We start from the raw sequence: 27,674 nt of genomic DNA, 5'->3' as shown, positions 1-27,674 counted from the left end.
AGTCATACAAGACTATGCCTACAAGATAGGAAGCAGCTTTATAGCATGTATCAATTTTTCACTATAGGAGCAAAGTACCTTTGATAATAACAGCATTATACACTAGTCCACATCATATATTTCTTTCTCCCCTGGGATCCAAGGACAATCATTTTATCGCAAAGCCTGGTTCTAGCACATATTTAAAGAACTGATGAATTGTACATTAGCAGGTTCACATCTCAAGCCTGCCACTATAATCTTGCTTTAAAGTAAAAAAATGTGGTTTAAAATGAGAAATAAATACAAGTTTCCCATTTTCATTTTTGCAGAGACATTGAACATTTAATATTTCTTCCCCTTATGTAAACATAACTTTATTTTATATATATCCTATATTCATCAATTTTCATTGGTCCCAAATGAAAACTCAGAACCTGCAGTACAATTAACAGCAGAAACAAGGTAGTAACTAAAACTGCTCAAACAGCCAATTTTATTGGTATTGTTTTACAAATAGCCTAATGTTTTACAGAAAGCCAGTATATGAGTAACCTTCATTATTGGTTTTTATAGTTAGGTTTTCAATTTCTAAATTGGTGCTATTTACATCAAAATACTTTCAAAAATTAGAGCATAATAACTATTAAGTCATCAATTCATTTTCTCAGTGGAAGGTACAGAAAACAAACACATCTTTGGAAGTACAAAGCTTCTGCAAATAAACTCCAACTCACAAACATGAGTCTCAGAAATCTTTTATTTATGACAGTTATATCCAACAAGTGAAATTCAGTCCTTTTCCTTTCATTAACACTGAAGGAAAAAACAAAGCTATTGTTGAACCTCAGAGTAAAATAAATCCAGAAACAAAAAATCTGCTCTAAATGTTTCAAATTCTTTAAACTCCAAGATAAACCCCACTGGTACTTTGGGTTCCTTTTTAGTTCTCCCTAAATGTTTTGACAATTAATCAAAAAGCAGTAAGAACTTTATCACTACTATAGACAGAATCACTTGAAGGGTATATACTTACAGTCCTTCTCCAAGCATTAAAATGTCCTATAAGGTAAAGTAATACAACAGTGCTATAATTTAAGCGAAAATTAAATGTTAGATCATTTTGCATGACAATAATGATTACTGAAGAAATAAAGTTTACAAATCTATTTAGTTAGCACATTTACCCTAAAGTCCAGTTCTCACTGAATACCATGTTTTTAATGAAACCATTTCAAATTTTTATCTACCAGCTTTTTAAAAAGTATTTACTTTTTAGTTATAGTGGACACATGTCTTTATTTTACTTTATGTGGTGCTGAGGATAGAACCCAGTGCCTCACGCATGCTAGGCGAGCGCTCTCCCTCTGAGCCCCAGCCCCATGTCTACCAGCTTTTGTAGGTTCCAAATATTTTGCTTAACATGACACAGCATAAATCTCTTTCCCTTTTTCAGACTAAAACTTAGTCTCAAGGAAAATGTGTTAAGACTATATATCTTCCTTGAACATTACCTAGTCTTCACAGCATAATGTAAAAAGCCACTTCAAATCTTGTTTTAGAAACAGGCACAGTATGTATGTATTTTTTAAAAAAGCAATTCTCATTCCCTTTCTCACCCAAATGAAACCATACACCTTATTTTGGTTAGATGAAAGACAGTCTTACGACATTTCACTTAAGCTAGCTAATACGTGAACATTATTCCATCTGATTAATCGTTCTGAAATGATTGTTTTAAAGTTTCATTAAAGCCAAGAGATAAAATTAAATCTGAATCATTCACAGAACAAGGATGAGTCAATGCCTATCAGAGATGATTTTTAAAAAGATTTTAAACTAATAAACTTCAAAAATAATTTTAAGAGAGAAAATATATAAACCAAAATTGTTTGTGATTTTATTGTCCTTTCCTAATTGTTACTAAAGAGAAAGATGGTACTATTTAAAGTATAAGTCAGGTTAGCCGTCTCCTGTCCTAAATTCAAACAAAAAGTAAAATTAAAGGCTCATTTCTTTGGACACTTGCATTTGACATTAATAGTTACTTGTGCAACATCCAAACATAAACCTAAAATGGACCACAGAGACAGCAGTGCCATAGGACAGTAGTGAAATGCACAAAGAAATTCTTGCAGATATGTCTTGTGCTTTTCTATCAGTGCATGAAGAGTGCAAGTCCACTGCTACTCATATGTTCCAAAAGTATTAACACATCTAATCAACCAAACTACTAAGGAAAAGATATTACATTGCTAAATTTCATTCACAGTAGAGAACCTTAATTTGTTTTCATTTTCTGCCACCCATAGTTTATTCCTAAATATCATAAAAGCATACGCTAATTTCTTAAAGCTTGAGAAATAACGAAGAATGTAGAATTGTGCCCCAAGTCTTTCACTAGTTTGTAGCTGTTAGATTGTTTTAGAACCTTAGATTCAATTCATTCAAAGTAGATTAAATTAAAATGTTACACTTTACCTCAAAAAGTCTACTATCCTAAGAATGTTACCTAGGACCTCTTGAAGACTGAGAATCAGCAAATACTGCCCATTTCACCTTGGAACCACAGTTTTCTACTCTCAAACCAATAATGTGTCAACTACATGCATTCAGACTCAAAAGAGCACAAGTGTTCACAGACTTCTATCTGCTTGTGGCCCAAGTGTCAAAGTGAAGTCATCTTCAGAAGGCAAAATGTAATCACTACTTGCAAGTTCTCACAGTGGCCAAAAGGGAAATAGCACAAAGAAAAAGATGAAGGGAAAAGTCACCAGGAAAAAATGGGGAAGGGGTGTGTGGGTGCGGGTGTGGGTGTGTGTGTGGACCTCAATGACTTCCTGGCCAGCCACACCAAGTATTAGAAACAATTTTTTTTTTTTTTTAAATGGCACTCAGTAGACCAGCCAATAAGGAAAAATACACATCTACCTGCAACAAACATATATTCAGGGCCTTACTGTTTTCCTGACCCAAAGGACTAAAGTATGAGGAGGAGACAAAAATCACACACACTTGCATTTCTGCATTCAATCTCTATCCCCAGAGTTCCCTTGACCAACACTACTCAGATAATGCAGACACCTTATGAAGGTTAATTTCTTTTAGATTGTGCTTTCAAGCTACTAATATATACAGATCATCCCCTCTGCTAATTACAGAAGACCCAAGGTAAATGTAATCTCTTGACTGGTGATTTCATTAATCTGGGACCCAGATGAGAAATTCCATTATGAATACTTTTTCAAGACAAAACGTTTACATTTTATCACAGTTGTTTTTTGTACACTTCTTTGTACTTCATGCTAAAGTCTGAATAATTCTGCTGGTAAAAGTCAATACTTTACTCTCATTTAAGGGAATTAACTTCATTATTTTCACTACTTAAGGACTATTTCAATAATAAATGCTATTTGCCACAAGGAAACTCGTTGATAAGAAATGAATAAGCATTCAGGACAAATGTATAGCTGCCACATACAGCTGACTATAGCTGTATGCACTCTGGGTTACCTCCCTTTCCTATAAGAGAGCAGTGCACTTCAGAGTGGCTGGAGTTCTGCAATGATACAGCACAGAAAGGACCAGACTCCCAAACTCTGGTCTTTAAAGTGAGAAAAATTCCTTTAGATTCACTGGATTGCTTGGCAATCATACTAAGGAAAAAATAAGTTTATTCGGGGTTAGAAAATGCTTGGCAATGGCCATATATATATATATAGTGTGTATATATATCAGACTATGCTTAGGCTTGATGCATCATATAGTACTCAAGGATTGATATATCTTCTACAATGTCCTCCTTATACTCTGCCCAGCAACTATAGTTCTCTTTTCTTTTCAGGGCACTTTTGTTCTATAATACTAATCTATCATCAATTTTAGAATGTGCAATCCAGAATTCTACTTTGAAAGCACAGGACAAAGCTTGTACTGCCCATCTGCAATCTGCCACCTTCTGACAGGCAGACAGATTTTAAGAGTAATTCAATTCTAAGAAGAAAAAAGATGCTGAGAAGGCCCATCTTAAGCTCATTTTTAGGATTTTTGGCAACTATACAAATGCACTTTAAAGTTTTAGGACGGAAGAAATGAGCAACTAAGGTTAACAAAACTGTTGTTTCATTAAGACAGGTACATAAAGGTTAAAAATACCTTCAAACAAAACAATGGTTATCTTGTTTATCATCAATTTAAAGTTACAATACATATGAACCCCTTCCCCCAGGCTAGAAAAAAGTCAAGATCATGAGGAAGTGTTAATGAATAGCTAAGATTCATACACGAAGAAAATACTGCCTCAGAGAATACAGAGACACAATAAATGTTAATCAAAACAATCTCTGAGCAGAAAGGTCCACCAGTACAAAAATAAAAAGTAAATAGAAGTAACACAGTAAGAACAACTTGGCAATAAGTCTAATTTTTTATAATTGATTTTGCTCTACTTACTAAGTTAACTAAATGTTGGGGGTTAAAAAAAAAAGGAAACCTAAGACTATATAAGTGAGGGAATAGGAAATGAAATGATTTTAGTGCACACATGCACACAGATCTTAACTTTTCTAGAGAAAACAATATGTTGAGTAGTAGAAAGGAATTTAATTCCTATAGTGGATGAATGTCATTCACTTAGTATGGAGTTTTCGACATTACAAACAAATTATTAAAGCCTTCAAAAAGAAAGAGTACAACCTAATCTTATAGCATAAAATTAATTCTGCTATATATCTTCATTATCTGTATTTACTAATGGATACATATTACAAAAATAATGATATTCAAAGCTCAAAAAAGCAAGCAATTACTACAATGTCTCTGATAGCACTGGGAGACTTTATCCTTTATGTACTAATTCAAACAAGCTTAATTTTAATCAAATTCCACCCATGCTAACAGAACTATTAGATTCTCAGACTTCTCCAAATGTTCATGTCTCCAGAGGGCATGCCTATTTGAAATCCTAAAACCATTTGTTTGCTATTTCTTAATAAAAACTTGTGAAAAACATGTAAACCATACCCTTATCTTTTGGATTACAATGACTAATTATAAAAACAATTCATTTAACATGTATTAACATTATTAATCTGAACTATAAATCATTGAAGTTACACATAAAAGCACCTACAAAATTTTAAAAAATGAAAGATTCACAGTGCACTGCACCCTGGAACATGTGGTTGGAACATTTAAAAAGTGAATTCAAAGACCTATTTATCTTTCAAATACATGAAACATAGTGAAGCCAACATAGCTACTCTTCTCATTTAGCTTCTTAAAATGCAGCACTCAATAGAAGGAAATTATTGCATATTCAGCATACTACTTTATCATCTGATTTCCTCAAATCATACTTAAGTATCCCAAAAGGAGAAAATCTAGTCCTGTGCTAAGCATGGCCTGTCTCAAGGTAACCTGAACAATGAGAGGGAATAAGTACAACAAACAGGTACATCCAACTTAAATATTTTCTGCATAGTTAAGTCACATCATACACGTAAAATTTAACTCATCATTTAACATGTTAACCTCATACTGTCAAGAGAGCCTAAGTTATCATAATCACATACCAACCATTCCCTTAAGTTTGTTCCACAGTGCATTAAATGAAGCAGCACAACAGCAATAACTATTGTAATTAAAGAAAATTTGTTAGTTCTTGAAAATACTCAACCACAGAATCCATACTTCTGATAACTCTGATCTCTTATGCTTTAGTATTGAGAGCTAAAGTCTAAACCTATAGGCACCAGAAGGACTGATCAAGCACTCATTTAAAAAGAAAAAAAAAAAAAAAGATACACACACACACACACACAAAAACACTAAAAATTAAATGGTTTCCAGATGACAGTAAACAAGTGAAAAATGATTCATCTGCCAGGCAAACTGTTTTCACTTCCTTAATGATTTAACAGAAATCTGGAATGCTTGGACCAACTATAAACATGGCTCAAGGAGACCCGAGCAAAGCAGCTGTATTTCTGAAAAGAATAGTAAGAGCTTCCAAATGCAATCATATAATGCATTAAAAAGCAAAGGTCACATAAGGATTCACAAATTAGTCACATTAAAAGATGCAGGATTGTGGATAACCTAATTCTCAAAACACTGCTAGCAACATGAATTCTCCTGCTTAGCACCGAGTGTGACACTTTCATTAATAAATAGAATTTCTCCTTTAAAATCAAGTCACTTAAAATCTAAAGCCAAGTAATAATACAAAGTGAATCCTTACAATAGCCCCCTTTTTAAAAGTTCTACAGGTTAAGCAGAACCTCTAATTAAATAGGCTACCTATACAGAATAAAGATTTCTACAGTAACATTTATAAGCAGAAAATATTTTGTGGATACCACTTGTAAAACAAACAAAAAGATCAAAACCCATATGACAGACACACACGCATAGACTCAAACTGTCCCTCACCCCCACCCCCAAGAATTATCTTCAATGAGGTCAGATGCAGCCAAAATGTATCTCCTACTTAAAGCTCAGGTGATTGTCCTCAGTTATAGCTGAAAATTCTTCTCAAAATGGCTATTGCCATCCTTATTTGGATTTAAGAATCCGAAAGGAGCAAAATACATTCCTAGGAGTGAGTTATGTATGTTACTTTCATGTTCTGATCTTGCCCTAGTGAAATGCTTTATTTGTTCTTGGTAAACTGGACACCCCTTCTGCTTCTGATGCCCATCATTCAGGGGTTTCAGCATGCCAATAAAAGCATTTCACTTTGTTCTACTGAAAATTGGAACCTAATATAACATCAATTTCCATAGATCACACAGATATGCAATGTAAAACTAATGTCAATTTTTCCATACATATTTACACAACTGGAATATATCAGAAATTTTCACACGAACAAAATCATTATACAATGGTAAAGGGTTGGAGGCAGGATGGTAAAAACATAATCCCAAATACTTACTGAGCCCTTGCCTCCTTGCTTTCTGCTCCAGCACTCATAGGTTTATTGAATGTACCCAGCACAACTCAAAATTACAGCATCAACTCCCCATCAACTGAATCCCTCCTCCAAGCTGCCAATTTTATCCTTATGAAGTGCTATGAGTTCATTTTGCACATGAATATTATATTAAAGATGTTGGCTCTGAATAACTCCTTTCAACAAAACTCTAAGCAAAGGAGAATTAGCTTCAGTGGTCAGAAGCAGAGAAATAAAATGCCACCAAGACAGATGGCTTGCAATCTCAACATCTGAGACATTTCAGCTTTTATGTTCATTTAATAATTGGATATTTTAAGTTTCTTTTTAAAAATTTCAATACAAGTAAACGATTATTGCAATCACTGTAATGGGTAGATGAAGTATTCCCATTACCTTGGCTAATTGATTTCTCAAACACTATTTTCTTGACCAGAAAAAATAAGACCCAGTCACACACACACACAAAAAAATGCCCTCCAAAAAAAAATTACACTTGTTTCAAACACTGAAAAGGTAAAACTGTTTAAAAGATTATAACTGCATTTACAGTGCAAACTCATGCTTCTTTCTACTCTTCTGCACAGAAAATCCTTTCAGAAACACTGCCTCCCTGCATTTCTTTAAAACACCTGAGAAAGGTAAGGCTTGAGGAGACACCCGCTCAAATACAACAGGTCTCTGATCTTGGGACTTCTATAATACATCTGTTGCTATCAAAGGTCCAAGATTTTCATTATAGCATTATGGTCAAACTTGAAACTCAAAAAAGTTCTGGATGAAAAGGGGAACTTGCAATGTCCATTACATGCCACAGACTGTCCCTCAACATGTTCTAGCAACTGGTCTTCACTGGAACAAGGCAGGTCATATACAGCATCTGCTTAGGAAACAAAATAAATAATCTCAGTAACTCAGTAAGAAAACATGACCCTTTACCTTTGTTACAAAGAAATTCATGCAGAATGTTTATCTTTCCACACTCTAACCTAAGCAGAACCACCAAAATATTTCCTTTTCGTCAACTGAATTTCTAATTATTGATTATTTCTACATAAATACTCAAAATCCTTCAACTTTCCCTTGTTTTTAAAATGGACACAATTTTACCTATTATATTCATTTGCATTCTGTGCAAAAATATCAAGAGCTTCTCCAAAGAGCTCAAAATGGAAGCAATGTGAAAATCAGTTAAAATGGAAAAATTGTAAAGATTACAATTACAGAAAAATAAGTTACTCAAGGGGCTAGGGCTGGGCTCAGTGGTACAGCGCTTGCCTCGCATGTGTGAGGCCCTGGGTTCGATCCTTAGCACCACATATAAATAAATAAAATAAAAGTATTGCGTCCATCTACAACTAAAAAAAAAAAAAGAAGTAGTTACTCCTCAGTCTTTAATATACAGAATGAAAAAAAAATTTTTCCCCAAATCAGAGTATAACAAAACTGCAATTTATTTGGTTTTGCTGTTATTTGGTTCTGTTCCTTTTTTAAATATAGCAGGGACCTAACCAGGAAATCAGGTCTGGAAAGGACATTAAGAAGCTGAGGCAAGAGGTCTGAATATCAGGATTCTCAAAACAAGAATCCTTTTATACTTCTTTCTCAAGACAACCCAAAGTTTAATATATTCATACACAACTATTATGCCATACATAAAAATGAACTTGAAATAGATTAAAGACTTAAATGTAAAAACCGTAAACTGTGGCACTTCTGGAAGGAAAGACAGAAAAAAAGCTTAACTTTTTGGATAGGACACCAAAAGCAAAAATAAAGGAGACTACATCAAACTAAAATGTGATGATAAATCCTACTTCATAGTTAACCTTAACTTTCCATAATAGTAGCTTTTTTATCTTGCTAAAATTATAGACATTAACATAAAAATAAGATAAAGAATATTTTTGATTTCTTAACTTTTCTAAGAAAGCCTTAAATTAAGATGAATAAATGCATAGCACAGCAAATTTCAAACACTTCAAAAACAGCACACTGCACTTCTAAGTGACAGTTCTATCCATGGAACCACCTTAAAAAGATCCTCAATACCTTCAAAAAAGGGAGAATATATTCGATTGTGAACTTAGTGTTTTTATGTACATGTGACAATGAGGTTTCTGTACCTTTACAATAACTTGGCCCTTTCTATTCTCCCATTAATACATAAGTAATTTTTCACATACTCAGGCATAGCAGAGACTTCACATTCACAAAAGAAATAGTATAAAGGGCAAATAATTTCATCTTGATCATTTAAATTAATTCATTTTAGACAGTTTATAGAGAACTCCACATATAGGAACTCTAAAGAATATATGCAATTCTTCCTGTTTTAACTATCAGTTCATTATATAACCTTAAAAAATCAGGCAAACAAACCAAACCCCACAAGACAGATTCTTGAAAAAAACAGAAAACAACTTGCCTGTTTCAAAGTTATCCTGAAGTTTTCGTGGATGCAGTTTCTTTTCACATTTCTATCAAAACAAAACAAAAACCACAAACACACTCACATATACAGTCTCCAATTATTTGCACTTATTAAAAATAAGGAGATATATTACCAAATTTCTCAGTGAGAATTAACCAGGAATGTAATTATCATTTCCATTCTCTCACTGTTTTTTTTTTTTTTTTTGGGGGGGGGGTCTTTTCTTTATTGGAACTGGAGATTAATTAAACCCAGGATTTTGCATATAACAGCATGTGCTTTGCCACTGATCTACACCTCAGCCCTTAGTAGCTTCTCCACCCCCCCCAAGCCTAAATGTTTTTGTTTATTTAACTGTCCATCTACAACTACAAAAATTTTTTTAATGTTAAAAAAAGGTCATATTATGAACAAAATCTTTTTTCTATAAGTACACATTTAGATTTTACTGATTCAATGATAGTCTACTGCATCTATCTACAATACAGCATTTAATATCATCTTCTTAGATCTCTTACTTGTTCCATATTTTCATTATTATGAAAAGAAAGGGAAAGGTGAGTCTTCTTTAAATTCCCCTTCTAAGGAAATGAGATAAGGCTTTTGATATAGGTAAAACTCCTCTTTGAACACTTAACACTTTTCATATGTGTATTAGTCATTTTTATTTCTTCTCTTACAAACTGTTCATATACTTGTTCTCTTTTCTAAAACTTTTAAATCTATTCAAATTTTCCAGACAAATTTGAGAGTCCTTTGTGACATTTTCAAAAAGAAAAGCCAGTAAAAATTTTTGACTGGTAGAGTTAAATTTATACTTTGAGGAGAGTTGTACAATATTATCATTAAGAAATACTCGCCTAGCTTTTGTTAGATGTTGAATTTTATTAGAAGTATTCTGATCATCAATTAAGATTATTTTGTTCTTTCCAGTATTTTTTTTTTTTTTTAATCAGACTACAGTTAAATAAGAGGGCAAATGACTTGTTTCTTTTTTTGTTTGTTTTTGTATTTTGCAGTACTAGGGGTTGAACCCAGGACCTTGTACATGCAGGCAAGCACTCTACCATGGAGATACATCCCCAGCCCTAACAGAGTAAAAAGTTTTGATAGTAAACTGGTCTTTAATGTATCTTTATCTTCACTGGAGGAGTCATTACACCCCAAGTCAAACAAATTATACTCAAGGAATTCAGGAAAAATTTTTTGCTAAAAATTTGGATTACTATTATCATCCACTTTACTAAAGAAATGAAAAACAGGTAAAACTACAAAAAGAAAATCAAGCACACTAACATTAGGATTTACAAAAGAAATAAGCAAGGACATTATTAGTTACCTTCTGAAGCACAAATTAAGAATGAAAGGTAATGCCTTAAAATGTTCAGTTATTTGTCTTTAGACCTAGTTTAATGACAATGTCACTAGCTATTAGTGTTTAATTTTCTAAACTATCAACTTGGAGAAGGAAAAAAAAAAAAAACCACTGACTTTCTACCAAATTTTTAATTTCAATAAATTAATGAATTACAAAAAAGTTAATTTCACAAAAAGAAGTTGAGAGTAGACTGGTACTGGAGGCTGGGGAGAGTAATGGGGGAAACAGAGGGATGCAAAAAAGTTGATCAATGGATACAACTAGACGGGACTAAGCCCATAGATATTGATAATATAAAATGTATTTCAAAAAGTTGGAAGGAGGGGCTGGGGCTCAGCGGTAGAGCGCTCACCTAGCATGTGCGAGGCGCTGGGTTCAATCCTCAGCACCACAAAAAATAAATAAAATATTGTGTCCAAATACAACTTATATATATATATATAAAAGTTGGAAGGAGGTTTTTTTCACTATGAAGAAAAGCAGACAGATGTTTGAGAGACAGATTTGTTTAACCTGATTTGAACATTTGTTTTGTGTATACATGTATGAATACATCACATGGTAATCCGTAAGTACATACAGTTTTTATGCTTTTAAAGATCCACTGAAAAGTTTAAATTGAAAAAATTTTAATAGATTATTCTTTATGAAAATATAGACAGAGTAACAGCCAAAGGATTGCTCTAGAGAAGTCTAACTCTTGTTTTCATAGCATGAAAATCAATGTATCCGGGCATGGTGGCGCACACCTGTAATTCCAGCAGCTCGAGAAGACGAGACAGGGGGATCACAAGTTCAAAGCCAGCCTCTGCAAGGGCGAGGCGTTAAGCAACTCAGTGAGACCCTGTCTCTAAATAATTACAAAATAGGGCTGGGGGGTGTTGCTCAGTGGTTAGTGCCCCTGAGTTCAATCCCTGGTACACCAACCCCAAAATCAATGTAAATAACCATCTAAAAAGCAAAAAATTATATGTACAACTGAATCAATGTTGTAAGTCTATAATTAAGAGCAACCAAATAAAATTTTTTGTGCATGAATACAAGAGTGCCTAATTTACTTGCATAAAAATCCTACTAATGTATCAAAATAACAACACAATAACATTAATGTGCATTGACAATGCCCATTGTTCCACTCTCAGAATGAACTATATTTAGCATTTGTGCCATAATTCTTACCATCAAGGGATTCTGCTGCTTTGGTGGCTGGCTATGGACACCGTTTGTTCTTTTCTTCTGATTAGGTGAATCTTGATACTGTTTTCTGCCATTTCCCCTCATACTCTGATTCTATTGTCCCAATAAAAAGAAATAAAATGTAAATTTATTATATAACGTAACAACACAAAATATACTTCTATGAATGTTTGTAGCTAGATAGAATTAAAAATTTCATAAATCATCATATCAACGTATTTCCTTACAAAAGATAATTCTTTACAAATAAAGATTCCACTAAAGGTATAAAAGAGCAAATAGGATGGGCCTTGGGAATCTTTCCGCATCTCTTGCCTTGTCCCACTTCTGCTTACAGATTTTATAATGCATAAATAGAAGCTAGGGGTACAAGTAACTGAAGTGATACAGTGTAGTTAGAATGCATGAGGCCCTGGGTTAAATCTCCAACAACACCCTTACCACCACCACCACCACCATCACCACCACCACCAATAAACAAACAAATAAATAAATAAATAAGAGAGAAAAGATGGAGGAACAGGTTTTGAAAACGCTACATGACTATTAAAGGGGAACTCTCTGTGAAAGGAACGCTAATGGGAACTGGCAACAGAATTTAGAACAGTAGTGGATGTGATCAGTTATCACCCTGAAAAATCTACTTTAAATTTCTAATAAGTAAGCACTGTTAGATGATAATCTTTTAAGTACCTGCTTTTGATTCCTCTGAATATATACTTAGGTGTGAAATTACTGAGTTAAATGGTAACTTTAGACTTTTTGAGAAAACATCAGTACTGTTCTCCATATATTCCACAGGAGTGTACAAGCATTCCAATTCTCCACATTTTCATCAATAGTTGTTATTTTCAATTTTATTGGTGTTATTATCCTTACTGGCACCCTAATACATAAGTGGTATCTCACTGTGCTTTGATTTGCAGTTATTTCCCTAATAACAATGTTGCAAACATCTTTTTTGCACTTATTGGCCATTGGAATATCTTCTTCTGAGAAGTGTCTATTTAAGTCACTTACCCATATTTTTGTTGTTGTTGTTGATAGACCTTTATTTTATGTACTTATATGTGGTGCTCAGAATCAAACCCAGTGTCTCACACATGCCAGGCAAGTGTGCTACCACTGAGCTCCAGCCCCAACCCCACTTGCCCACATTTTTTTTTTTTTTTGAGAGAGAGAGAGAATTTTTTTTAATATTTATTTTTTAGTTTTCGGCGGACACAACATCTTTGTATGTGGTGCTGAGGATCGAACCTGGGCCGCACGCATGCCAGGCGAGCGCGCTACCACTTGAGCCACTTCCCCAGCCCCCCCACTTGCCCACATTTTAATAGGGTTGGTATTTTGTTGTTGAGTTGTTTACATATTCTGGAAATTAATTTCTTTCAAATGCATGATCTGTGAACATTTTTTCCCATTTTGCAGGCTGTCTTTTCACTGTTTCAATAATGTCTTATGATGCACAAAAGTTTTTAAATTTTGACAAACTGTATTTTTAAAAATGATAATAAGGTTGGCACCCTAATGAATGTTTAAAATAAAAAAGATAGCCAGGCACGGTGTCACATGCCTGTGATCCCAGTGGCTCAGGAGGCTGAGGAAGGAGGATCAAAAGTTCAAAGCCAGCCTCAGCAACTTAGCTGGGCACTTAGCAACTCAGTTGAGACCCCATCTCTAAACAAAATATAAAAAGGGCTGGGATGTGGCTCATTTGTTAAGTACCTCAATTCTCAATACAAAAAAATAAATAAATGAAAAAGATAATACCACGTGTAAGGATATAAAACACAACTCTCATATCTAGAAGCAAGTATAAAACATTAGAAAACATCATTTCCAAGTACATACTCAAGAACATAGGCAATAAAGTAGCAACAACCAAAGTGTCCACTAAGCATGAATGGATAAAAGTCTGGTATCATCATAAGCCATTTTTGCTAATCAAGAGCAAAAATGAAATTTTACAATACAATGTTGCATTTTTCTTGGAAAAAAGTCAATAGATCCATTTATCTTAACTTGGAAGTGACTTTTTTTTTTAAAGAGAGAGAGAATTTTTTAATATTTATTTTTTTTAGTTTTCAGCGGACACAACATCTTTGTTTGTATGTGGTGCTTGGATCGAACCCTGGCCGCACGCATGCCAGGTGAGTGCACTACCGCTTAAGCCACGTCCCCAGACCCCATTTATCTTAACTTGGAAGCCATCATTTGTTGTTTTGTTTTTGAATGAGCCTTTAACTAACAGTACATATACTAAAATCAGGTATTAGTTCCTATTATTTGCTATACAGATTTTTTTTTTTTTGGTACGGGGATTAAACCCAGGGGTGTTTAACCACTGAGTCACATCCCCAGCCCATTTTTAATTTTTTTATTTTGAGACAGGGTCTAAGTTGCTTAGAGCATCGCTAAGTCACTGAAGTTGGCTTTGAACTTATAATCCTCCTGCTTCAGTCTCCCAAATTGCTGGGATTACAGGCATGTGCCACCTGCCAAGCTGAATTTATAACAAAGTTGTAAAGGATAAGGAATGTCTGCCCTGCTTCAAATCACAAGTCAGACACATCAAAGTCTTTGCTCGACAATTCAGAGCTCTATAATATATCATTAATTAATCAACTAAGAATAATTTCATTGTTGTTTTTCATTTCCTCTTCATAGAATATTTTGCTAAGGATGTCCTGTAGTGCAGGTTATCTAGCTGTAAATTCTTTTAACTTTTGTTTATCATGGAAGGTTTTACTTCATCATCAAATCTAAAGCTTAATTTTGCTGGATACAAGATTCTTGGCTGGTATCCATTTTCTTAAAGGGCTTTATATATATTGTTCCAGGATCTTCTAGTTCTCAGGGTCTGGGTTGAAAAATCTGCACATAACCTAATTGGTTTCCCCTATATGTAATCTGATTTCTTTCTCTTGTGGCTTTTAATATTCTCTCCTTATTCTGTATACTAGGCATTTTCATTATAATGTGCCTTGGTGTGGATCTGTTGTGATTTTGCACTTTTGGTGTCCTGTAAGCCTCTTGAATTTGGTTTTCCAATTTGTTCTTCATGTTTGGAAAATTTTCTGATATTATTTTGTTGAAGAGATTGCTCATTCCTTTGGTTTTAAACTCTAAGCCTTCCTCTATCCAAATAACTCTTAAATTTGGTCTTTTTATGCTATCCCATGTTTCTTGAATGTTCTGCTCATGGTTTCTTAACATTTTTCACTGTGTGGTCTACTTTTTTTTCAAGAGTATATATTTTGTCTTCATTGTCTGAGGTCCTGTCTTCCAAATGGTCTAATTTGTTGATGATACTTTTAATTCAACTTTAAATTTGGTTTATTGTTCCTTTCATTTCAAGGATTTTTGTTTGGTTTTTCTTTAGAACGTCTATCTCCCTATTGAAGTAATCTTTTGCTGCCTGTATTTGCTCTCTTGTATCATCTTTTAATTCACAAAACATTTTAATTATATACATCCTGAACTCCTTCTCTGTCATTTCATCTGCTATGCTGGCCATGGATTCTAATAATGTGGTATCCTGATGTGCTTGGGGCGCTTTCTTCCCTTGTCTTTTCATGTTGCTCATGTGCCTTCCTTTCTAGCTTTGTGGATTCAAGGCGTTGCTGTTTTTAGCTTATAGGCTTATAATGCCCCTGCAGGGTTCTAATACCTCTCCTTTGAGCAGAAGGACAACATTAACAGATCCCAATGTAAACAAAATACCATCTGATAAGAGACCCAGAATAGCTAAAGCAATCCCTAGCAAGAAGGGTGAAGCAGGTGGCCTCACTATATCAGACGTTAAACTATACTATAGAGAAATAGTTATTGGCACCAAAATAGACTGATAGATCAATAGTACAGAACAGAGGACACAGAAACTAACCCACAATACTACAGTTATCTTATATTAGACAAATGTGCTAAAAACATACATCAGAGAAAAGATAACGTCTTCAATAAACGGTGCTGGGAGAACTGGAAATCCATATGCAACAAAATGAAATTAAACCCCCCTCTCTCACCAGGCACAAAACTCAAAGTGGATCAAGGACCTAGGAATTCAACAAGAGACACTGTGCCTATTAGAAGAAAAAGTAGGCCCAAATCTCCATCATGTTGGATTAGGCCCCAACTTCCTTAATAAGACTCTTACAGCACAACAATTAAAATCAAGAATCAATAAATGGGGTAGACTCAAACTCAAAAGCTTCTTCTCAGAAAAAGAAACAGTGAGGTGAATAGAGAGCCTACATCTTGGGAGCAAATTTTTGCCACTCACACAGATAGAGCACTAATCTCTAGGGTATATAAAGAACTCAAAAAGCTAAGCACCAAAACAACAAATAACCTAATCAATAAATGGGCCAAGGAACTGAACAGACACCTCTCAGAAGAGGATATACAATCAATCGACAAATATATGAAAAAAATGTTCAACATATCTAGCAATTAGAGAAATGCAAATCAAAACTACTCTAAGATTTCATCTCACTCCAGTCAGAATGGCAGCTATTATGCATACAAACAACAGTAAGTGTTGGCGAGGATGTGGGGAAAAAGGTACACTCATACACTGCAAACTGGTACAGCCAATATGGAAAGCAGTATGGAGATTTCTTGGAAAATTGGGAATGGAACCACCATTTGACTCAGCTATCCCTCTCCTCGGTCTATACCCAAAGGACTTAAAAACAGCATACTACAAGGACACAGCCACATCAATGTTTACAGCAGCACAATTCCCAATAGCTGAACTGTGGAACCAAGCTAGATGCCCCTCAACAGATGAATGGATTAAAAAAAATGTGGCATATATACACAATGGAATATTACTCAGCAATAAAAAAGAGAATAAAATCATGGCATTTGCAGGTAAATGGATGAAGTTGGAGAATATAATGCTAAGTGGAGTTGACCAATCCCCCAAAAAAACCAAACACCGAATGTTTTCTCTGATATAAGGAGGCTGATTCATAATGGGGTTGGGAGGGGGAGCTTGGGGAGGATTAGAGGAATCCTAGATAGAGCAAAAGGGTGAGAGGGGAAGGGAGGGGGCACAAGGATAAAAAAGATGGTGGAATGAGATGGGTATCATTACCCTAAGTATATGTATGAAGACACAAATGGTTTGAGTATACTTTCTATAAAACCAGAGATATGAAAAATTGTGCTCTATGTGTAATGAATTGTAATGCATTCTGCTGTCATATATAACAAATTAGAATTAAAAACAAAAAAGAATAACTTCAATGACAAATGATGTAAATTATTCAAAAATTTTAAATGTATATCACTCACCTTTGCTTTTAAAAGGTCAGACATTTCAGAATGGCTATTGTATGGCTTTTGCTGCAGTGGCTGTCTGTGTTTTACCCACTGGTCGCCAGGAGAACCTTCAGGAAACAACTGCTGACTGTGGCGGAATTTGGTTCGACTACACCAAGATTTAAAAAATAAAAATCAGATGAGAAAATCTTATTTATAATTTTTTAACACCTTGACAATCTGACTTATAGACTACATATTTCATTTTCTTATTTATTGTGCATCTCTCCCCAGCAAAATATAAGTTTGAGGAGGGTAAAGATTCTTGTCTGTTTGCCTATTATTTTATGCCCTGCCCCTAAAGAGATGCATGTTGTTGTTCAAAAACTTTCTTGAACAAATTATAGCCTATTGTTTTTCATCCCAGATTTTTCTAATTATCCATATCATCTCCTTCCTATAAGTATTATATTCTTTAAAATATGAAGTAATTCTTTCTAAATTTAGTTGAAACAAAGTAAGTTAAAGAACTATACATGAACTTTTCCTCTAATAGAACAGACAATTCAGATTCTTACTAGAAGGCTTCAAGTACGAAATTTTATTTATACAGGTCAGTTATGAACTTCACCCATGATACAAGAAGATCTGAGAAATAAAGCTATTTTCTAAAGCAAAAAATTCAGGGGCACAAGACAAAGGATGAGTAAATTAAATTAAGATCCCATGTCAAATTATACAAAAAAAAAAAAAATCTGATTCTAAAAAGTATACCTGAAACAACAGTTCGCAATATCAGAAAAAAAATATTATTATAAGACATATACAGTCACTGATGCCCAAAACCACATCACAGTTAAGATTACTTCAGAATAATACTTAAATGTTCTACTCCTTTTCCACTTAAGACCTACAATAAAATTTCAGTGTTTCTATCCTTTATTTAGATAAAATTGAGACATTCCCTCCAACACATCATCATAGGCATTAATCAGCATGCTAATTAATAAGCATTACCACTTCCATATGCAACCTGTATTTGGTTACAGATTGCTTTATCATCTCTACCCCCTCAACAAGAACACAAACCCTAAAAGATTCTCCCAAAGATGACATATACACATTTTTAAAGAAACACTGTAACATAACATTTCATAACTTTTTAGTAATTTCTTTATTTCCTTTTAATACCAACTGCGTTCTTATTCCTTCCACAGTTTTACTTATTTCCAGTGGAATTTAATTTGGTAGTTATAATCATAGACTCTGAAAGGCAGAAACAATTCTTAAAGCATTTGGTCCAAGCTCTTGTCCTCATAAAACCCAACTGAAATGAAGTGCTACATATTTGAAAAAAATACTAACTACAGATGTGGTTTACTCCTATTTTTTAATTTTTGAAGTTCTACAAAAATAAATCAGTACATGCAGATTACAGGAAAAGCAAAAATTGACTCCCTCTGAATTTAACAAAGGCAAAGTTATGACAAGTTGATTGCAAAAATATATCCCTATTTAAGCAAGTTACTCCCAATTGACTATGATTGTGATCTGGATGCAATTAAGTTACAAGCAAGTAAATACTCTTCATGGTTCACATCCATGTAATAGTCTCTCTTAATAATACATAATTGATGCTAAGAAAGATGTTTAAAAAAAAAAAAAAGAAAGAAAAGAAAAGCAAGCAAGCCCAAGTCTCATTTCTATCCTTGAATCTATTCATCAGCATCCCGATCTCCCTATACAAAAACAGACCTCAACATAACCCCCATTCAACCATCTTCAGAAACTCATTTCTAAAGTAGAACATGAACATACCATAAACACACACTTTTTTTTTCTTTTCCTAGTGTTACATCTGTCCATCTAAAAAGCTGGTATCCTCTTGGGTGTTCCATTTTAAAATGTGCCTAAAGCTACTTTCCAACTTCAATTAACCTTTTTCATCTCATCAAAAATGCTTTAAGGGGTGGGATTGTGGCTCAGCTGTAGAGCACTTGCCTAGCACATACGAATCTGATCCTCAGCACCACCTAAAAGTATAAATAAATAAAATAAAGGTATTGTGTCCAACTACAACAACAAAAAGCTTTAAAAATCTTCTATTATTGATGAGATCAGTAACAAAATAGTACCTGTAAGAAGGAATCTTACACCTCTACAAACTTTAGAATCAAAATGCTACTGTACTACAAACTCTCATGAATTTCATAAATATATTTCTTTACCTCAATTTTTCCACAGTGGGTTTAGCGGGTGTGCTACCAGCAGAGGAAAATCCATTATCACTATCTGAGGAATCCCCAAATCTTCGAGAAAGCCAGTCCCTTAATGGTCTAAGGAAACATTAAAAATTTCACTTTTAAAATGTTAAATATCAGAATCATGAAGATTGGTTTTATATTTCAACACATACGAACAAACCTGATAAAGGGAATGGCCATAAAAAATTTGTTAGGTGCCAAGCCAAGTTTGGATTTGGGCGTCATATCATTTCTATGACAGGGCAATTTCTCAATGGAGAACCACTCAATATTCTGAAAGGAAAAAAAAAATTCATTTAGTTAATTATTATCAATGACTTTCTAAAAGGAATTTCTCACATCATTCAACAGGATACTGTTCAGCAACATGCAAATATTCTCAACTGTTACATACCCGAATTTCTCTTCTGGTTTTTGGGTTAAATTTAGTGTCTTTTGGAATTCCTGGAATGATGTACAAACGAGCAAGTTGGTCATTGATCCGAAGTTCAATGTAATCATCCTTACAAATATAGTCTTTGATATCAAAACCAGTTTCTTCAAAGACCTAGAAATAAATTTGGATGAAATGTTCAATTTTAACTGTTATGACTCTAGTTCATCAAAATTTATTTCAAAGACAAAAATTCAGAAATATCCAGGTAATTAAAATGAAAAAACTAAAGAGAGAAGATTCAAGGTCTAGTTCTAGCTCTGCCTCTAATAAACTGATTATGGAAAAATCTATTTACTTTCTTAATCTATTAAATGAAGGCAGATGTTAGAATACATCAATGACTTTCAATCTGTAAAAAATACCTACTGGAGACCACATATAGATTTTATTTACAAAGTCCAAAAATTTGAACACATATCAAGCTACGAATACAACTATTTTTCAAACATGAAAGTTGAACTGTGATAGAAGCTCATTAAACAAACAGTTTCCAAAGGTAAAGCTACATTCACATTTGTATGCATGTATAACTGGTATTGGGGAAGAGATAGCATAAATGCAAAAGAAGTGAAAAGAACCATGAGAAGTATAAATGAACTCATACTGGGGAAGGTGGAAAGACCTACCTACATGGTAACTAACAAGAGAAAGAGGGAAGAAATAAAAGGAACTGAATTAATGGTTCTAAAACTGCCTTGTCTTGACTATGCCTCAAAGGCTGAGGGAGTAGGAAAAAGAAAAACCAGGGGAATGGGAATTAATCTCGAGAATTAATGTTACATCTAAACCTTTCATTTTTCCTTTAACCAGAGATGGAAGTCATGCTTAGTCTGATAAACATACTGTAATTTGGTTTAAAATAAAAAATCATTACTTTATTCTAGCCTTAAGTCTCCATTTATTAACATCCACATTACTGAAAAAGTCTTTCCCCATTTGACCTCCAAAATCTACAGGGGGGCTTGTGCATTCTCAGGGGTTAGAAACGACAGTGAATCTTTGATGACAGAGCTCTTCCTCTTCTCTATAGTTTTAACACCTCCTAACAAATCAGAGAGACAGATTAAACACCTGCACAGGCCTCTTTTTCAAGGTACAGTTATGAAAGAGCTACTTCTATCCAATCCTTTTGTCTTTTCCCTTTGTCTGATTAGTCATGTGTATTCTTTCTACTTTCCTCAGTAAGGGCACATCTATACTTCTATCAGAAATGTGTGGTCTGGGACTTCCAATTAAACTCTCCAACACCCAAACCATTTGTATACTCATAAGCATGTTATACCTTTTGTTCTTAATTTTTTAAGAACTCGATGAATACGCTCACTTCAAAACTATCCTTTAGTAAAGACCTAGGAATAACAAATTTGGATGAAATTTTCAATTTTAGCTTTTAGACATCCAGTCCATTAAAAATATTTATCTCAAAGAAAAATTCAGAAAATAAGATTATTTGTAGTTACTACTTCCAGAAATAAGACTAGATTCAGAAGTAGTATATGTTAAAAAATTGTTTTGTACTGTTTCTCTATATGTAACACTGACATTGCAGGTAAATATAGAAACAGTCTAATGTAGAGCTTATTGCTTAAGTTCAAACATATTAAAACAATATACCTTTCCCAGCATAAAATTCTAAAGGCTTGGTGTTAGAGGTTTCGTTGTTTCTCACTTCCCCAAGTTTTAACATTTACACACTTAAGACAATGTAAGCAAACAGTAAATTATGTTGATTTGTTTCATGACTCATGCATGCTGTCTGAGCATTTCCATTAGAGCAAAAGAACAACCAGATGCTTTGGTTTTTTCCTTTACTTTGAAATTAAGGTCTAATCTATTGCTTGAGACAGAGCTTAAAAATGTTTTGATGGGGTTAGGGGAACAGATGAGTGTCAGAGGGTATGCTCAAGGCTCTGGGGTCAAACTCCCAGCACCAACAAAACAAAACTCATTATAAATTAATCTTTATGGATTCTAATTACAACAAGACTAGCTTACCTAAAAGTTTACATGTCTATGATCATGAAATTATTTATATTTATAACAAGGCTAGTTACCTAAGAGTTTACATGTTAATGATCATGAAATTGTTTCTTTTCATCAATGATACACCATTAAGAGAATCAACAGGGAAAATATAAACCAGAAGGCACTTACAAGACACTCACATTCAGAATATATTAAAAATTTGTATATAACAAGAAGACAAGAAACCTGTCATTAAAGAAATGGGTACCACATAGATGGGTACTTAATGAATGAGACAATCAAACGATTAAGAACATGAAAAGGCATTCAATATCCTTAAACTTCAGGAAAATGCAAATTAAAGCCATAATGTTACACACCATTACAAAAAATTTAATTTGATAATTTGATGTATAGGGCAGAATGCAGCACAACTAGAATTTTCCTACATTGCTGTTAGGAATGTAAATTCGTACAACCACTTAGAAAACTAGTAATAGCAGCCTCTCCATGACTCAGCAAATCCAGTCTTAAAGAAATAAGGATTTATTTCCATTAAAGGACATGTATAACAATGTTATACAATAAATGTCACAGCATTTATTGTGGGGGGTGGGGGATTACTGAGGATGATACTCAGGGGCACCTAACACTGAGATACATCCTTGGCCCTTTTTTGTTTTATTTTGAGACAGGGTCTTGTTAAATTGCTAAGGCTGGCCTCAAACCTATAATCCTCCTGCCTCATCCTCCAGAGCTGCTGAGATTACAGGCATATGCCACAGCACCCAGGTCTACAACAGTTCTATTTATAGTAGCAAAAACTGAAAACAATGCAATACATAAAACAAAGAACTGTGATATATATGTACATTGGAATACACAGAACAATAAAAAGAAGCAAGTACTAAATACATGCAACAACAGGGAGATCTCTTGGAATTAAATTGAGCTGAAGAAGTCAAACACAAAATAAATACTGTTATGGTTTAGATGTGAGCTGTCCCCATTTCAGAGGAGAAATGATTGGGTTTTGAGAGTCTTGGCCCAAACAGTGAATTAATCCCCTGATAGGGATTAACTGAGTGGTAACCATGGTTGGTTGGAGGAGGTGGGCACTGGGATGTGGCTTTGGGGGTATATATTTTGTACCTGTTCAGTGGACTCTCTCTGCTTTCTGATCATGTTAGCTACTTCCATCTGCCATTCTCTTTCTGCGCTGCCATGCTCTTCTGCCATGATATCCTGCCTCAACTGGAGCCCCAAAGAATGGAGCCAGCTATCTATGGACTGAGACCTCTGAAACCATGAGCCCCTAAATAAACTCTCCTCTACAATTGTTCTGGTCAGATTTTACAGTCACAGCAACAACAACAACAAAAAAAAGTGACTAAAACAAGTACCTACTGCAAAATTCTATCTGTATGAAGTTTAAGAGCAAGCAACGTAGAAGTCAAAACAGTGAGTCTTCAGGAAGTAAGGAATAAGTGGGTATTGAATGGGAAGGGTCAGGAAAGACTCCTCTGTGGTGCACCACTGGTGGTTTCACAAGAATATGCACATATAAAAATGATTTATCTGTTAACATTAGTGTAGTTCAGGTATTTTAGCTTCAAAACAAAAACAGTTTTAAAAATACCTCATCTATGGTTCTTAATTTTTCTTTTTAATATATTTACCAGCTTGTTATTAAGGATACAGATGAAGAGATGCATCTAGTGAGGTATGGGAGAAGGTATGCCATTCTTCAGGAAACTCTGTTTATTCAAGTACCCAGAAGCTCCAGTTTGCCTCTTTAGTTCCCTTTGAATTATCAGAAATAATTATACACAACTAGTCATGTAAAGCTGTATAATAATTAGAAACTAAACTAAAAGTAAACTGTGCAATACAAAATCCTTTGTGGGCAGAGTTCTGTGATCTTTGTGTTATAAATACTATCTAACTGAATACATCATTAATTTAAAAAAACTGTACAGAAGGAAGACTAAGGCACTACTTCAGATTAAAGGAAACTGAAGAGATAAATCAATTAAATGCAAATGTAATAAATGAACCTAAGTAGGATCCTGGATGGGTGAGAGAGTGGAAACTTTTAAAGGATCAAAATGAGTAATTAGTGGATTTGAATATGAAGTGTCCATTACATAACAGTACCATATCGATGTTAGATTCCTGAATTTGATAAATTACAGGGCCATTACCCCAAGAGAATTCCTTGTTCTTAAAAGTAGTTAGGAGCAAAGGGACATTAGGTATGCTATTTCCTCTTGAAGGATTCAGCAATAATAAAAACCATGCATATATTCAAAAGTAACAAAGTAAATATTGCAAAAAATTAACTAGTGGGCTGGGGATGTGGCTCAAGCGGTAGAACGCTCGCCTGGCATGCGTGCGACCCGGGTTCGATCCTCAGCACCACATACAAACAAAGATGTGTGTCCGCCAAAAACTAAAAAATGAATATTAAAAAATTCTCTCTCTCTCACTCTTTCTAAAAAAAAAAAAAAAAAAATTAACTAGTGAACCTATTCTTTGTATTACTCTATTTTTCCCTATATTTGAACTCTCATTATTAATGCAGTTTTTATGGAGTCACATCTTACTAAGATGTTTAGACCTTTCAATAAATTCATTTAAATATGTACTATGTGCTTAGTAAGTCACAGGTACTATCCTAAGCACTGAACTCAGGGATGAATAAATCAAGCACTTCCCTTTAAAGAATTCAGTCTAAAAACGAAAAACATAATTATAATACAATGTTAATACAAAGCGGTAGGAGGAGGTTACCTAATAGCTTTGGGCAGAGTTGTCATGAATGACCTATTCTGCTGGATACACTGGAGCTAAGACTTAAAAGACAATTGAAGTTTGCCAGGTAGATTTAAAAAAAGATATCCCATTTAAACATACAAATGGCTACAGCCAAGAATTACGCAGGAAGAAGAGGTATAAGTCAACATGAAAATAGCCACCAGCACTCACACAGGGTGCTTCAAGCCCTATACAACCAAAACCAGAATAAAATGAAGGAGCCCAGAGAATTTCATCACAAAGAGAATTTCACTCCAGTACACTATTTTAAATTAAAAGCCCTTGCAGACCACGGGACACTGAAAAAGGCCTTATTCAAAATTCCCTTATCTGCCTACAAAAACAGTCCCCCCAAACAATTGCCTTCAGTCCACTTCCTGAGGTTTCATTAATTGAATTCATATTCCACAAAGGGAGATTGAGGAATGGAACCACAGCTGGAGAGGCTTTGTCACAAACTATGTTCACCTCCTTGGATCTATTAATTCTTCCAAAGAGAATCATTAATAAACGGTAGAGTTGTCTTGGCACATCTGTTCCTCCAAAAGATCATTTAGGTCCTCTGAAAGTCAACTGCATCTAAACCTTACAGAGTTAGTGGGTAATCACTCTATTGTGATTTCCCCCATGTACATTAAATAAATTTATATTTTTCTCCTGTTAAATCTGTTGTCAATTAACTCTAGTAAACTTTCAACGAGCAAAGGAGTTTTCCCTTCATCCCTACAAAAGACAAAGACAAAACTTCTCCTTTATTCTATGCGATAAAGACAATTTGCCTCCAAAATTACACATTTGTTCTCATCAAATATTTACCAAGAAGGCTGGGGTTGTGGCTCAGTGGTAGAGCACTTGCCTCGCATGTGTGAGGCACTGGGTTCAATCTTCAGCACCACATAAAAACCAAATAAAGGTATTAAAAAAATATTTACCAAGAAAAGGTTTTAATGACTGACCTTATGTACAAATACTAAAGATTAAAAACCTAAACACCATAGATCCTGAAAATCAAAATCTATTCCTTCATTATGATACACAGTGCATTTTCCTGGCAATATGGAACAGCTTTAACTTAACAAATGTTATCAGATAGGGGCTGGGAATATAGCTCAGTTGGCAGAGTGCTTGCCTCGCATGCACAAGGCCCTGGATTCAATTCCCAGCACCACACACACAAAAAAAGTTATCAGATAAAAATACCCACCTAAACAAAATGTTACAAAACATTACCCAAAGAAGCAACAGTGCAAAAAGACAATGAAATGCTCTGCCTATAATCTTTATCCTATAAGCCTACCACAAGAAAATAAATTAGAGTTCCTCTATATAAATGTTATTAATTAATATGTGTAAACGCACAGTCAACTTCACTACAATACAAGATGTTGTTTTGCCAAATAATAAGCAACATTATAAAATATTGAGACCACAGGTGAAGTGCCAAGTATGGTTTGCCTGTTCTCAAAAGCAATTGATGTTTTACCATAATAACAAAAATACACTTGAGGTTATCCTAACACCTGTTTTCAACAATATCTAAAACATTATTTTCCTATTTCTGCCCTTATTCTACTTTCACTAAAACTGATCAGAAAGAACCCTATTAACAATGGTAAACCAAAAGTTAAGAGAAGATTGGGAACCACTATTCATGACTGCCCTTAGCTTTTCACTGGTATTGATTCATACCTTTTTGAGAAGTTTGTTTGCCACCACTTCTTGAAGCTCAACCCACAAACAAGAGCTCTCAAGAATGTTTCGAATTCTGCTACAGTATAACAAAACAACCGCACACTACCATATATAATGAAATACTGACATTAATAAAACTAGGAATGCTATAAAAACCCAAATAAAAACTTTACTATCAGGCTGGGGATGTAGCTCAACGTACAGTATACTTGCCTAGTAGTATGCCTGAAGCTCTAGGTTCAATCTCTGGCACCACACACATAAAAAAAAAAACAAAACAACCAAAAAACTTTACTATCAACTTAAATAAGGATAAGCACCCTATGGTATCACTGTATACCTTAAAAGCAAGGGAAAAGAAAAGTGTTTTAAGACATCAAACTAAGAGTAATTGGTAGCTAGAAAATCAGGACAAAAATCTCTTCCTTCATATTAGTATGAGTGAAAATTTAAAAAGTGAAGTATTAATAAACTATTATGAAGAATGGGTAACAATCTGGTTTTCAGCTAAGATTTAATTAATGGTCTCCTGCTTTCAGACAGTGCTTCTTCTATTATACTATAGTACCACCAAGTGGCAGAAAGACATATTACATTTCTAACTGCTAATTGAATATTTTTCATCACTCAAAAATGGCAACTGTTATGGACTGAACTGCATCCTATCCACCCTCCCCCTGCCATCACTAAAAAAGAATTCACAGGTTGAATGTCTAACTCCCATTATGACTATAGTTAGAAGAACATAAAGGAGTCATAAAGGTTAAATAAGACACATACCAGTGTGATCCTAATTTGATAGGGCTGGTACCTTTATTAGTGGAAGATACACTAGAAGCATGTAAGCACACGACTGGGGAAACACCATGTGAACACACAGCTAAAAAGTTACTGTCCACAAGCCAGAAGAGAGCCCCCACCAGGAACCCAATCAATTGGCACCTTGATCTTGGATTCCCAGTCTCCACAACTGTTGAAAAACAAATTTCTATGGCTTAAAACACCCAACCTTTGATATTATGATTGCTCAAACAACTAAAGCACTCCACCTTAATTCCCTAAAACTTTCTCTTTATATGAAAAATGTGACAATTTAAAAATCAGGGATGAAAGCAAGACCCAAAAAACTATAGATATTAAAGTGAAATATTTTCTGCCAAGTTCCTTTACAAGAGGATATGACTGAAATGGAGCAAACTGTGTTACGTGCATCTATGAATATGTCAAAATGAACCCCACTAGTATGTATAACTATAATGTTTTTTATTAAACATTTTTAAAGAGGGAAA

General features: G+C 34.3%; 1 protein-coding gene across 2 annotated transcripts in view; it reads right to left on the bottom strand.

Annotated features, from left to right (window-relative positions):
- Positions 1-721: 721 nt before the first annotated feature.
- The window catches only part of Dcp2 (decapping mRNA 2), a 44,427-nt gene continuing 17,474 nt past the window's right edge, over positions 722-27,674 (bottom strand). For both annotated transcript variants that reach the window (XM_027941048.2, XM_027941049.2), the window contains 7 exons: positions 19,870-20,022; positions 19,636-19,748; positions 19,440-19,547; positions 17,245-17,380; positions 11,926-12,036; positions 9,363-9,414; positions 722-7,814 (listed from right to left, as the gene is read on the bottom strand). In XM_027941048.2, coding sequence (XP_027796849.1) covers positions 7,651-7,814; positions 9,363-9,414; positions 11,926-12,036; positions 17,245-17,380; positions 19,440-19,547; positions 19,636-19,748; positions 19,870-20,022 — 837 coding nt within the window. In that variant the 3' untranslated portion in view covers positions 722-7,650. The remainder of the gene's footprint in view (positions 7,815-9,362; positions 9,415-11,925; positions 12,037-17,244; positions 17,381-19,439; positions 19,548-19,635; positions 19,749-19,869; positions 20,023-27,674) is intronic.

The sequence above is a fragment of the Marmota flaviventris genome, chromosome 5, assembly GCF_047511675.1.
Source record: "Marmota flaviventris isolate mMarFla1 chromosome 5, mMarFla1.hap1, whole genome shotgun sequence".
NCBI classification, from domain to species: Eukaryota; Metazoa; Chordata; class Mammalia; order Rodentia; family Sciuridae; genus Marmota; species Marmota flaviventris.
This window is presented reverse-complemented; position numbering and strand designations above follow the sequence as displayed.